Source organism: Oncorhynchus gorbuscha, linkage group LG16 (assembly GCF_021184085.1).
Source record: "Oncorhynchus gorbuscha isolate QuinsamMale2020 ecotype Even-year linkage group LG16, OgorEven_v1.0, whole genome shotgun sequence".
NCBI classification, from domain to species: Eukaryota; Metazoa; Chordata; class Actinopteri; order Salmoniformes; family Salmonidae; genus Oncorhynchus; species Oncorhynchus gorbuscha.
In genome coordinates this window covers 15,666,958-15,682,184 of record NC_060188.1, presented here as the reverse complement: position 1 = coordinate 15,682,184, position 15,227 = coordinate 15,666,958, and the positions used below count along the sequence as shown (strand labels likewise).

At 42.5% G+C, this 15,227-nt stretch overlaps 1 protein-coding gene across 1 annotated transcript; it reads left to right on the top strand.

Annotated features, from left to right (window-relative positions):
• The first annotated feature begins 5,218 nt into the window (after nucleotides 1–5,218).
• Nucleotides 5,219–10,975, top strand: LOC124000151 (forkhead box protein J1-A-like). The gene is made up of 3 exons (XM_046306329.1): nucleotides 5,219–5,401; nucleotides 6,180–6,825; nucleotides 7,711–10,975. The coding sequence occupies exons 2-3, from the start codon at nucleotides 6,235–6,237 to the stop codon at nucleotides 8,572–8,574; spliced, it is 1,455 nt and encodes a 484-aa protein (XP_046162285.1). The 5' UTR covers nucleotides 5,219–5,401; nucleotides 6,180–6,234; the 3' UTR covers nucleotides 8,575–10,975.
• The last annotated feature ends 4,252 nt before the right edge of the window (nucleotides 10,976–15,227 follow it).

Below are 15,227 nucleotides of genomic sequence, written 5' to 3'. Positions count from 1 at the left end.
CAAAGCCAAGCACAACAGCTGATTGGATAAACAAGTCAGCAAGATTGTACGGGCTGGTACACCATTGGCTATCACGCGAGCCAGCAAGCCTTTGGAGTAAGGTAATTGCAGGGTACATATATTCATGGATTGGATACCAGAGGATGAGTAAATCACACCTATTGGCTTATTTCTATAAGAAGGTATATGAGGGTCGTTCAATAATTGGTCAATTTAGAGATAACGTATTGAAAAGGTCCAGGATTGGTATTTCTATTGTAAATATTTACAGCAACGTTATGATGGTTGTCTTTGTGCCACACCAAACAGTCAGATACATATTGTACTCAAATGCTGTACATTTGATCATAATAACAGTAGTCGATAATATAACCGTTTATGGACGCTGAGCAAAGCCTACTGTTCATACTTATTTTTCCCCAAACAGAAAATACATCGATAATAATAAATGTGCTGTGCTTTCAGCGAGTCTCTGAATAGCTGATACTATGTTATGAGACAGCATATACAGAAGAAAAGTGTATTCATTTCTGTCTGCATTGGTGCCCAAACACGTTCCTGTGTTATTCTCTGTGATTATCTCTGAGTACTATCCACAAGCGAGTGGAACGTCAAGCTCCCTCCCTGCAAGACTGAATAATTCAGCTGAGGTGTAGCTATACAGTATATTAAAGGTGAAAGCGTGACAGAGAAGACTATCTATTATGTATTGTAGGTGGGTGTTACCTGGATAATGTGAATTTGATGGTGTCTATTAATAATGGATTGGAGACTACACACACAACTCTTCAAACAGTCAATTATGACAATATGTTAATTTATAGGCATCCCCAAAGGTTCCCAGAGGATCTCAAATCCCACCTTTCCTCTATTCCTTCTGACTTTCTTTCTGCATAGCAAATGACAAATTACATGCATTTTGGCCCATTTATTTTGAAACTGATGAGTAAATTAACTCTACTAATTATTGGAGATGTTTTCATTCCAAATAATAGCATTTGGAATAAGGCTTTGGAAACATGTTCTTTCCGATGGAAAGATAGCTCTGGGAATAGTGACCTCATGTTCCAGACTGGTCTAATGAACTATTCAAGGAAATAATTTATGAGATTTTTGTTGGTTAGTTATGAGCATCTGTTGGGTGTTTATCGTGATGACTTTTAACAAATGACTTATTCTGATCATTCTGCAACACACTGAGGGGAGGGGGGTATTTTAATAGGTAATTTGCTTCAGCAAATAAATCATTACACTAGAAAATCATGGGACTTCTTTTGTTAAAACTTGAAACAAACATACAGAAGATAAGGACATAAGCACAATGCTGCCATTTTGACATTACACAACCAGAAAGTAAAAGGCACTCTGTTATTTAATTTTCAATGAAACAATGTCATACACTGTGACCATCAAGCTTTCAAGGTTTTGTCCCCTTAAAGCTTATCTGGACAAATGCCCTTGCTTTAATGGGTGATATTTATTCTGTATAACTGTATTACTCACACTGCAGGGAGACATAACCTAAATTGTTATTGTCTCATGCAGATCACAATCTGCTTTCAGATACCAGGACCCTAGGCTCTCCCAAAACACAGAGTAAAGGGGGTGGAGCCATACTTTCATTGGTCAATGATTAACATGATCTTGACAGAGTGGACTTTGTTTTCAGAGATACTCAGGGATACTTGCTTGTTTTCTTGCCCACGTGTTGACCTCCATCTTGGTCCCCCCCCCCACCAACCTGAGTCTGTGACTCACGAGTAAGTCACCATCTTCCTTTTGGGTCTCTGTCAGAGATATGAATGCTGGCTCAGTGTGTAAGTAGCACACGGCCAGGGTTTCCTGGAAAAGCCCCTTCACTATAGCTTTGGGGCCCACTGGAAACACTGAATAAACTCTGTGTATAACAGGCAGGGGTTTTGATAAATATATATACAATACCAGTCAAAAGTTTGGCCACACCTACTCATTCAAGGGTTTTTATTTATTTTTACTATTTTCTACATTGTAGAATAATCAAAAATACATCAAAAATATGAAATAACACATGGAATCATGTAGTAACCAAAACATATATTTTATATTCTTCAAAGCAGCCACTGTTTGTCTTGATGACAGCTTTGCACACTCTTGACATTATGTGTAACCTTTATTTAACTAGTCAAGTCAGTTATGAACAAATTCTTATTTACAATGACGGCCTACCCCGGACAAAGCTGGGCCAATTGTGTGCCACCCTACTCCCAATCATGGCCAGATGCAGCCTGGATTTGAACCAGGTACTGCCTCTTGCACTGAGATGCAGTATCTTTGTCCTGAAGCCACTCTTTTGCGTTGTCTTGGCTGTGTGCATAGAGTCGTTGTCCTGTTGGAAGGTAAAACCTTCGCCCAAGTCTGAGGTCCTGAGCACTCTGGAGCAGGTTTTCATCATGGATCTCTCTGTACTTTGATCTGTTTATCTTTGCCTCGATCCTGATTAGACTCCCAGTCCCTGTCGCTGAAAAACAACTCCACAGCATGATGCTGCCACCACCATGCTTCACCATATAAATGGTGCCAGGTTTCCTCCAGACATGGTGCTTGGCATTCAGGATAAAGAGTTCAATCTTGGTTTCATCAGACCAGATAATCTTGTTTCTCATTGTCTGAGTCTTTAGGTGCCTTTTGGAAAACTCCAAGCGGGCTGACATGTGCCTTTTACTGAGGAGTGGATTCCGTCTGGCCACTACCATCAAGGCCTGATTGGTGGAGTGCTGCTTGTCCTTCTAGAATATTCTCCCATCTGCACAAAGGAACAATAGAGCGATGTCAGAGTGAGCTTTGGGTTCTTGTTCACCTCCCTGACCAAGGTCCTTCTCCCCCGATTGTTCAGTTTGGCTGGGCGGCCAGCTCTAGGAAGAGTCTTGGTGGTTCCAAACTTCTTCCATTTAAGAATGATGGAGGCCACTGTGTTCTTGGGGACCTTCAATGCTGCAGACATTTTTTAGTACCCTACCCCAGATCTGTACCTCAACACAATCCTGTCTCTGAGTTCTACGGACAATTCCTTCGACCTCATGTCTTGGTTTTTGCTCTGACATGCACTGTCAACTGTGGGACCTTGTATAGACAGGCGTGTGCCATTCCAAATCATGTCCAATCAATTGAATTTACCAAAGGTGGACTCTAATCAAGTTGTAGAAACATCTCAAGGATGATCAATGGAAGCAGGATGCACCTGAGCTCAATTTCGATTCTCATAGCAAAGGGTCTGAATGCTTATGTAGATCAGGTATTACTGTTTTGTAGATTTAATACATTTGCAAAAATGTATATATATTTTTTTCACTTTGTCATTATGGGGTATTGTGTATAGATTGCTGATGTTTTTATTTATTTAATCCATTTTAGAAAACAGCTGTAACAAAACATTTTTGGGGAAAAGTCAAGGGTTCTGAATACTTTGAGGGCACTGTATATGTATATTTTGTTTTTTGATTTTGTTGAGAACACTTTTTTTCAGAACACAAATTATTACACTACACAAATAAATATTTTGCTGATTTAAAGTACATCAAACTTTTTAATAAATGTGATATTTTCTATTTGTTCAAAAATCTCAATTGGGCTGTTGGAACAGAGCTACACTGTCATTTTCTATGATCTAGCGCCATCTCCTGTCAATGGAAACGCATTGTCACAAACCCTAAGGTTTGCCTGAGTAAAATTCGAGGAGAGAAGTTTATTTTGTGATGTGTTGCGAGTCATTCTTATACAGGGGGATTAAATATTCAATATTTCAGATGTTGTTCATGTTTGAGTAATGAAAATGTCTAAAACTTGTATGAATTCAAAAAATCTGTGGCCTCTGCATATTTATTTTGTGTGTCTATGTCCTTAGGTGGCTGTTTACTAAACTCATATGCATCAGGTTTAGTTTCCCAATAATTCACTTTTTGTTACAGTTTATCTTGTTTGAGCTGATGATTGATGATAGCAATAAAGACTGTAGTTGTGCTGAGGTTTGTTGGGTATTCCCCCCTGATCCTATCCTCCATCACTCTCTCTCTCACTCTCTTTGTCAGACTGGAGTGATCTCGCTGATTGGTCTGTTGTTTTTTCCTTGTCTGCTCTCCCAAAACTTGGTAGAGAGTGCTAGGTACACAAGAGTTTTGCCCTTGGTGTAGCTTACATGTATGGTACAATTTCTAATCTGTGATTGATTCATTTTTGTAGTCATTTTTACCATATGACGGCAACAAGTTATGATGATGGAGGATTATACAATCATAACTGGTTATGATTGAATGAATTAGCACCCGTGCGATAGGGTCTTGGAACTTGGATGCACCCTTTGGACATCCAGGAGGGTGTGCGTCTGTGAAGGAATGTACTTTTGTTAATAAGACAGAAAAGGAAAAAAAAGAGAAACAAAAAGTTTGGCCCCTTTGGAGGCTCTATTAGTGTGGCTGAGTGGTTTCCTGAGACTCTTGACAAAAGCAACTGTAAAGCAAAAAAAAAGAGGCTTCCTCATCTCTTGAGTTCTGTCCCCACTCCAGAGCTGGATGTCTGCTCTTTTGTTTATAATTTTTTTTGACAACTCTTTCTCAGAACTGGGTCAAACACTCCAAAATGTCTTATCTTCAATGCCACTCAGAGTTTACTCTCTGCTCCTCATTGCCTTTCTCTGCAAAGTTTAGGATGAACAATTCATGTACAATTTTTGGGGACAAAAAAACCCCCAGATTTTTTATTTCCAGAGTTCACTTCCAAAAGTTGTCGCAAAGCCCCCTTGTCTGCAAGGCATTGAGTTAAATACCCTACTCAAAAGAATATAAATATATATTGTATTATTATACCAACTCAATCTGCTTGAACATTTAGATAATGTATATTTATGCTGCATGTCAAAACCGTTCCATTCAACACATTTAGTACATTTCCATTTTCCATTTAAACTCATCTGATGGGATAAAGATCAATCTGATTTGTAAAAAATAAATAAAATACAAAAACCTATGTCCTTCCAACTCCCTTTTGGGGCACAAAACTGGATTTACTTGCGTGACGAACAAACCTGAGTGAGACTGATTAAAAATGAAGCACTATAGCAACAACCAAGCCAATAGAAGAACGGGAAGCTGTTTACAATGGGTGTACCGTTTCTATGGTTGCCGGACAAACCTCCTGCACCAGGTATTAAACTGCCCCCGGAGAGATCCTTAGCCGCTGCCACCGTTATAAAGACCTGTTTTTGAGATGTTGAATTGAACAAGCGCGCATCAGAGCGCCAAAGACATCTTGAGGTATTTTTTCATACATTTTCAACAGGTGCAAATCCTCAAGGCTAAAACGAGATTAATAATTTATCAATTGGCCATTTGGATTGAAAGGTATTTTCTCAGCAGTATATCAGATCAAGGTAAGTTTGCCATGTTTTTACATTATATTTATTAAAAAAATTAAAACATATTAGAATGAAGTAGGTTATCATTAAATTGTAGCAAATTATTATTGATATCTTGCCATAAAAATACAAAGCTGTTAATTGTAACTATTGTAAGGCTTTGTTGTAAAGTTAAATTACCAGCTAGCTATAAGCATCTTCATATAAAAAAAAAAATGAAACACTTGAATTAAATAATCTCAAATGTTATCTGATTTGGCACAATTCATTAATTTGTCTACAGCCTACTCTATTTGATCACGTTGAATCGTTTATCATAAATTCACTCGACATATATGAGTTTATAACAGTGCCCATGTCTCAGCCTTTTTGTGGAGAGTCCCGTTTTATGGCTATAAACTATTATGTGTAGATAGTAGCGCAGTCTAGCCTACCTATCACTTTTCGCAAAGGTTCTATGACCTCCAGACAGTCAACATCAGAACGAGTGAGAATAAACATAGCAGGTCTTTCGCACATCATTTAATTAATAACAGTCTTTAGTCTGGGATTACAAACCCATGCACTCCTTTTGTTAAGCAGTTTCTAATCAAATATCAACATTTGAAAGATCTCAACTACATGCAGCTATTGTTCCTACAATTTGTTTCCCTACAAGTCACTGAATAGAACGTGCCATTACCACTATTTCAATTTACCCCCTGACATGCCTCAAAGGGCTCTGTTTTCAAATAGGGCTATCATTGTCCTTTTCAGCTTTGTTCATGTCAGGTGTATATTTTCTCCTTGTCAGGCTGTTGTCTGGTGGTATAGGAGTGAGCTTTAGCCATCGGAGCGGAGGGTGGACCATGCTGTCTCTAAGCTGTGCAGACCCCTGGCCCGAAGGCTCGGTGGGGCTGGAGGAGGAAGTGGTGACTGCCTCTGCTCATTCTGAGGAGCTGGACCTGGACGACAGCTCAGCCTCAGCAGGCTCCAGCAGCACTGGGGGCTCTGACAACCTGGATGACAGCCTGACCAGCCTGCAGTGGCTGCAGGAGTTCTCTATTCTCAATGCCAATGGGCCTCAACAGGCTCCTCTCTCCACTCACCACCAGCCTCACTTCTTCAGCCATCAGCAGCTGGGCTCTGAGGCTCCCGCTTCCCCTCTGGCTGGTGACCCTGCATCGATAGGCATGCCCCTCACCCCAGGCAAGCCCACAGCAGCAGCCTATTGTAGGATGCAGTCCCTGTCAGCCCTCCCTAGCCTGGTGGCCCATGGTCACTGCCCCGATGAGGTGGACTACAAGACAAACCCTCATATCAAACCCCCTTACTCCTACGCCACACTCATCTGTATGGCCATGCAGGCCAGCAAGAAGACCAAGATCACCCTCTCCTGCATCTACAAGTGGATCACTGACAACTTCTGCTACTTCCGCCATGCTGACCCCACCTGGCAGGTAAATGTTGCTAAAGTCACACCCACTTGAAAATGTGAAAATGGCTCTAACAGGATGCTTTAGACTAGGTCCTGTGAGAGGCTCTCAGTCACGTTCGTAACTTGACTATGTCTCGAGCAGCCAGATAGTGAGAGAGAGAGTCCTCTTCAGCATCTGCGACAGAGGGCTCTGTGTGTTTTGGAGTGGGGCCAAGATGCAGCTGTGTTTTTCTTTAACAGGAACGAGTAAGAGCACAGTTCTTTCCAAATTCTGTATATTGAGAGCTCTGGGCCGTCTGCCACATTCTGAACAAGCATTAGCAGCTATGGTTTATGGGAATTTAGGGCTCTCATGGTACAAAGATGGCAGCAAATACTCCCGTAACTTACAAAGATTGTAGCAAATACTGCCTTGGACTTCCCCTTACTTGGCAGTGGGCATCTTGCTTAAGACTTTATCCCCCACAACACTCATTTTAGTGTGTGTGTGTTTTTAAACCCATTACATTATTTTTCAGAAATAGCTCCCAGGTTTTCTGCTTGAGCAACGAGAGGCAATGGGGGAGTATGGGGAGGGGCAGTATGGCATCAAAAGTGCAGATTCCCCATCAAAGGGAATAAATTCTCTGGAAAAAGTTTAATTTGCTGGATAAATGATTAATTAAGTCGTTAGCCATACTCCCCAGGTCCAGAAGTTATACTAATTTCCTGAGCATTCTGTTATTGTAAGCCAGTGCATGGGGCAGATAATATTTAACAAAGGTCAGCAGGTCACTAGTTGGGGGGGAGGGCAGTGTTGAGCACCTGGTAAGGCTGAATGCAAGGGTACACACGCTAATATATTTGATGGAGCAGGACTGAATGTGTACTGCCATGTCAATCCTGTCCCCCTCATGCGCTATTTCAGAACTCCATCCGGCACAACCTGTCTCTGAACAAGTGTTTCATCAAGGTTCCGCGACAGAAGGACGAGCCAGGGAAGGGGGGCTTCTGGAAGATTGATCCCCAGTACGCAGAGCGCCTCCTCAACGGGGCCTACAAGAAGAGGCGGATGCCCCCTGTCCAGATCAACCCTGCCCTGCAGAACAGGCTTAGGGCCAACCCCCAGCCCCTGCCCAGGGGCCTCTGTAACTCCACAGGCAGCCAGAGTGGGCTATGTGTCAATCCAGAGGCTCAGCAGCTCCTCAGAGAGTTTGAAGAGGCCACTGGAGCTGACCAGAACTGGGACCCCTGTCTGGCCGAAGGCACCATGCTGGGGGCATGGCCCATAAGAAAGGGAGGCCCTGGACACAAGAGGAAACACTCACTGGGCTCCAGGACTGCCATGGTCAAAGTCCCCCGGCACTCCAGCTCTCCTTTGCTGTCTTTGGAGGAGTATAGGGAACTGGGCTCCCTGAAGGGAAACTTTGACTGGGACGCCCTCCTGGATTCTGCACTGAGTGGGGAGCTGAGTCTGGACGGAGGAGGTCCACTGAGCCCCATCCCCCAGGAGGAGGACCTGATGGTGCGGGGCACCCACATCTGCCCCCTTGAGGCCCCCGCGGGGACAGCAGACAGCAGCCACGTGCTGGCGGAGACCCAGAGGAGCAGCGGAGCAGACTTTGAGGAGACGTTCCTGGCCACAGCATTCCTACAGAGCCCCTGGCCAGAGGAAGAGGAGCAGGGATCTACCAACTTCCTGTGCAGCTCCACAGTCAACCTGGAGCAGCTCTTTGACCTGGGAGATTCCCTCGGCGGTGACCTCAGCAGTAAGATAGAGTATCTTCTCTAAAGACATGTTCACCAATTCTTTGGCCTCCAAGACTCTTTGACTATACTGACACTACTATGATGACACTACTAGATTATTGTCTAAAAAGAGAGGCACCACATGAACTAAATGGACCTTTTACACATGCATGTGTTTCAGATTTCTAGATGATGTTTTTGGAAATTGGTACAATAATGGATGACATCATTAATGCCTACAGAGCAAAAATGCCACAATGAACTGCAGTATTCCAAACGATTACTGGACAAAAACTATATCAAACCTACTGTTGGGACCATGACTTTGGATAATAGACATTATCAATAAGACTTCGCTCACAGAGAAACAAAATATTCCTGTCTGAGGACAGGAAAACCACCAATATGTCTTTGTTTACATTCTGAATATATATGTGGTATTGAATGGATTGCAGGTTGACGTGGATAGAGGAATTGTCATACAGACACAAGGTGAGCAACAGAACATTGGAATCAACATTTTAGATTTTTTTTTTTTTTAGCATTAGATGAAATTACAAAGTAAGACTTTACAGTGACAGTACTCTTTGAAAGTTATGGACAGTTTTGAGATGCAAGGCCAACAGCTAATGATGAGTTGAGGTGTTGTACCTGACAGTGATGCAACGTTTTAGCTGCTTAAGAATAGGTGGTTTAGCATGATGAATATTTCATAAAGGTTTAGATGAATCCACCTCACAGGGAATACTATTATTTGTTGTGAAGATCTCTTATTATTGTTTAGGAATTAAAATGATCACAATGCTGATGCATACTAAAATCCCAGAGAAGGTTATGGAATGTATGCATCAGACTTCAGGAATTTCGGTCCTGTACTGAATTTTCTACTGAAATGCTGAATGTCTGACTTTTAACGCTCTGTGGATGCATTTGGATGAAATTCTGAAACTAGTGTCTATTTAATATCAATATACAATATCTGTAACTGAAGTGAAAGGAATACTATGATGATCAATGAAGATATATTTGCCAAATTACTACTAATTAGAAGAGTTTTATGAATTGTTTTATGTGTGGGGTTTTCTATAATGACTACTTTCTGAATGCATTCTTTGAATAATGATCTTTTCACTTTAACTAAATGTATGCAGAACCATTTTAAACGGGTTGTTTTTTAGCAAGCTTAGGATTGTCATATTATCAGCAGAGAGTGTAAATTTATATTTAATAATCATTAATTCAACTAATTTCAGTGAGTTAACCAGTTACAGAGAGCAGTAGAGGACAGATCTGGATGTCGTAAAGACAAGTTCATTCCAATGCAGAATAGCTCAAGGCAAGCTTCTCCTTTGCAATGGTTTCAGTGGCTTGTCAATGAATACCCAACCTTCAGGTTAGATGTGCAAAGAACAACACTTGGAAACAGAAGACCGGCAGTGTTTTCACCAAGGAAAGCTGATGGAGGCCTTTTGGTCAACAGAAGGAGACAATGCAAAAATGATGACATAAACAAGCAGGAATTACATGAACAAATGTTGAGTTATGAGATACTCTCTTGTTTTGTTTCAAGTCAACCTTTACCTGGAAATTGCTGTCTTTCCTCTGGTCTTACTAAACCCAATCACATGGTTTCAAGACATGAGTGAGTGAGTCTTAAAGGTTGATTGATGGCACAAAAAAACAGTCAATTTTGAAACAGACATGGGGTGTACCTTTGGTGGTTCGTCGAAGTGTCATTCTGGTCATGCATGCCGCGACCGACGTAGTTTGTTAGCTAAGATAGCCACTTTAGCTAGCCAGTGACTCCTCCAGTGTGTTGATGTCATTTCACAGGAGTTGTGTTTGGAAAGAAGCTGTAGAGATCGGTAAGAAATGGCCCTTCTGTAGCCAAGTATCTTATTCAGAAATTGTGGTTGTGTTTTTAAGCATTAAATGACCTAGTATAATGGCGCATTGATCAGTTATACAGTTTAAAGCCGCTATTTTTTTGTTTTTGCCCAAAGTCGACCTTTAACATGTATATTAAAATGTGCTGATAGTCGTCATCTTGCAGAATAACTACTCCTGGTTTATTAGTGTTGTAAATCCACCATGAAGTCTGAAAGTGCAATCAATGTACAGTGAGTGATACATGGTCTATTTTACATTACATTGAAGGGTAGTAATGCAGTTTACTTAGTCAGACCCAGTTCATGGTTTAATGTGTGGTACGGAATGTATACATTCTGATGGAAGGAAACTCCTCCTTTAAAAGTTAATTAACTACTATATTTTGTCAGTTGTGTATTAGCTCTTCCAAAACATTTGTCATCCAAGTTGACCCTATTGGCATCATACCTCAATATTTTGTATATTTTTTATGAAGATATGCATTCATGTGTGCATTCATACTCTGTTTATTTTTCTGTTTTTCCTTGACAATAAAAAAACCCTTCAAACTTGAATGAGTTTACATAAATTTTTGTACATCTGGGTGCGGTGCTTTTGAAGATTTCTAGCTGTCTTTCAGTCTTTTTCTCCCTGTCTCTATTTTGTCTCTGTATATTCCTGATTCCACCACATTAGTGTGTCTTCTGTGTGTGTGTGTCGGTGTGATTTACGCTTGCCTTTTCCTGCTCATCTCTTTTCGGGGGTGACTGTGCTCAGGCAGTGGATTGGGGTCTTTCTCTGGCTTTTGTCTGTGCTCAGTCAGACACTTGTCCCCCCCAGGGCTCTGCTCTGTGCTCCTCTCACTGTGTCAGTGTGGGGTCTAACAGGAACAAGTGTCCCACACCTCCATATATCCCTATCCTGTCTGTTCTGGACCACACCGTCTCTCTCTACTTGTGAATATTAGCTAAGTACCATGTTCAGGGAACTTTATGAATATTTCCCTGTGGCGTTTTCAAATGAAGCCCGGTGTATAGCTAGCGTGTCATTGTGTAAAAGACTGGGACTGTCTTTACCACACGAATGTCTCATGTGGTAATCAGGAAAAATCCTATACCTCTGTATGGTGGACTGGACACCCAACCCTCCACGGGAAGGGTATGGTTCTCCATCTCCACCCGTGGTGCTCTCTGCTTGGGAAAGGAGAGCTGACAGTCTGAGTTAGCCTTCTCCCCCAGCCCAGCTCCACAGAGGCCCCCTGGACAGCAGTTATTACATGGTACAGTTGTCTGTCCAGGTGGAGTGCAGGGTTCATAATTATAATGTGACAGGCTGGTTAGATGAGAGGCTGTTGGTAACATGATGCAGCCATTCTTCCCCAACCCTGCTGATGGCTGCAGGTAAGGAGAGCTCCCTGGTGAAATGCTAACCCTCCCTGCCACTCGCTCGTTTGTCCCAACCCAGGAACGCTCCAAACTGAAAGTGCAAAAAGGCAACAACAGGAAAATGTGAATACCCAGTTATACATTATTCTGTCAAGGGACAGCAGAGCCAGACTAAGTATCTTAGAGGTGTAAAAAGATACATGTGCAAAGCTTCCATTTGTTTTAGGTGAAATGTAGTGAAAAACAAGTAGGAAAAGGAGAAGATCTTTTTTGAAATAAAAAAGAAACATCCAGCTAGTTTAACAAGAGGACCCGACCCAGGAGGTCACAAACTGAAGAACATATCAGCCACTAGAACGAGGGCACCAGGGCGTTGCCTTCACAATGTATTTCTCCCCGTTGCCCCCACAACTCCATTGGTATTCAACCAGGCTGTGTACTGCAAAGGAGGGAGCGAGCCGCTGATGGCTTGGGCAGCTCTACTCGTGAGTTCAGCTTATCCATCGGCTCCAGAAAAGAGGGAAAAGTGTTAAGAAGAGAGGGGGAATACATCTTTTTTATCACACGGCCAATGAAAGGCTGGTCTCCGGGGTAACTGCTGGTGCCATTGTTATGTAGACTGGAGGGAGAATGGGAGAGTGTATGTTACTGGTCCCTGCAAGGCCCAGGGAGGGGTTGATTAGGGTTGTGGACGGATGGCGTGGAAAGAGAGGGAGGTGGACAGCCCGCTCAGATTTATTATAGTGGCGGTGTCAGTCTTTTTAAAGGTGCACTTACCTTAGTAAAGTTAACCTCTACTCACACCCCCCTTCTGGGTGGGGAGGAGGTGGATTCACAGTTTCTGCCTTAAAACACTGCATTGTCCTGTTCGTTTTCCCCCTTTAATACCCTGCCAGGGTATACTATGTATTGGAATAAGCCTCTTATGTTGTTCAGTCAAGTGAATGTCCTAGATAGTGCTCTGAATGGCCAATCATATGGGTAAAATAGATGCACTGTGCCATACACAGCCCAGACAAGATAAGTGGATCACAACAGCCCACTTTATTTTGTACCGTATGTTGCTTGTTTTTCATCTCTGTTCAGTGGGTGTGTGGAGGCGGAAGTAAAAATGTGCCTTATCACATTTTCACTATGGTGCCTGAAAAATCAACAAGGTTACCACACACCATAAAACACATCAGAAAAGCCCTTAAGTTTTATGCTGTGCTTTTGTGTTTATTTTACTATGCTCTGAAACAACCTCTAGAAACACATGTTTCAGTACAGGTTCACTGCTGTGAAATGATACAAAATACTGGTAAAAGAATCTGTCAAAGGTCAAATAGAATCAAAGTCAATATTAGGCTGATGCCAAATGTGTTTGATATGTTGAGGTCAGGCGAACGCTGTGGACCATTGTGAGAGGGATGTGTGGTGGTGAGTGTGTATTTGGTGTGACAGTGTGTGTTTGTGTTCTCCTCTGCTGCAGCAGTGTGGGTCGATGTCTCTTTGTCAGTGAGACACAGGCAGAGGGGTAATCTGACATCCATCAGCGGCTTAGTGAGCAATACACACAGTGTGTAACCACAGGGAAACAATACCCAGGGAAACAGTGGGAGGGCCCAGCATTCATTACACAAGGCTGGGGAAGGTCTTTTGTAGGTGTTGAAGAAGACAGAATGAGACAGCAAATGATTGCAGTGACAAGGACATTTCTGGGTTTTTCCAGTAAACTTGAACCTTTTCCCCTATTGCTGAGAGAGGATGTTCCTAAGGGAGCTATCTTTCATAGAGGTTACTAAAAGAGGTTACTAAAACCAGCTAGTCAGTTTAAGGGTGCCACATTTTGCTGTTAGGAAGAGGTTAACCTCTATGGGATATGTGGGACGGTAGCGTCCCACCTGGCCAAAAGCCAAAGAAAATGCAGAGCGCCAAATTCAAATAAATTACTATAAAAATCAAACTTTTATGAAATCACACATGTAAGATAGCAAATTAAAGCTACACTTGTTGTGAATCCAGCCAACATGTCAGATTTCAAAAAGGCTTTTCGGTGAAAGCAAACGATACTATTATCTGAGGATAGCACCATAGTAAACAAAGAGAAGCATATTTCAACCCTGCAGGCGAAACACAAAATGCAGAAATAAAAATAGAATTCTTGCCTTACCTTTGACGAGCTTCTTTTGTTGGCACTCCAATATGTCCCATAAACATCACAAATGGTCCTTTTGTTTGATTAATTCCATGTATATCCAAAATGTAAATTTATTTGGAGCATTTGATCCAGAAAAACATTGGTTCAAACTTGGCATTCCAGAGGGACATCAGAGACTGCAAAGTTCTCTGCTTCACGGAAACATGGCTCACTGGGAAGACGCTATCCGATGCGGTGCAGCCAACGGGTTTCTCCACGCATCGCGCCGACAGAAACAAACATCTTTCTGGTAAGAGGGGTGGCGGGGGCGTATGCCTCATGACTAACGAGACATGGTGTGATGAAGGAAACATACAGGAACTCAAATCCTTCTGTTCACCTGATTTAGAATTCCTCACAATCAAATGTAGACCGCATTATCTTCCAAGAGAATTCTCTTCGATTATAATCACAGCCGTATATACCCCCCCCCCCCCCCCCCCCCCCCAAGCAGACACATCGATGGCTCTGAACAAACTTTATTTAACTCTTTCCAAACTGGAAACCATTTATCCAGAGGCTGCATTCATTGTAGCTGTGGATTTTAACAAAGCTAATCTGAAAACAAGACTCCCTAAATTTTATCAGCATATCGATTGCGCAACCAGGGGTGGTAAAACCTTGGATCATTGTTACTCTAACTTCCGCGACGCATATAAGGCCCTGTCCCGCCCCCCCTTTCGGAAAAGCTGACCACGACTCCATTTTGCTGATCCCTGCCTACAGGCAGAAACTCAAACAAGAGGCTCCCACGCTGAGGTCTGTCCAACGCTGGTCAGACCAAGCTGACTCCACACTCCAAGACTGCTTCCATCACGTGGACTGGGACATGTTTCGTATTGCGTCAGATAAAAATATTGACGAATACGCTGATTCGGTGTGCGAGTTCATTAGAACGTGCGTCGAAGATGTCGTTCCCATAGCAACGACAAAAACATTCCCTAACCAGAAACCGTGGATTGATGGCAGCATTCGCGTGAAACTGAAAGCGCGAACCACTGCTTTTAATCAGGGCAAGGTGTCTGGCAACATGACCGAATACAAACAGTGCAGCTATTCCCTCCGCAAGGCTATTAAACAAGCTAAGCGTCAGTACAGAGACAAAGTGGAATCTCAATTCAATGGCTCAGACACAAGAGGCATGTGGCAGGGTCTACAGTCAATCACGGACCACAAGAAGAAACCCAGCCCAGTCACGGACCAGGATGTCTTGCTCCCAGGCAGACTAAATAACTTTTTTGCCCGCTTTGAGGACAATACAGT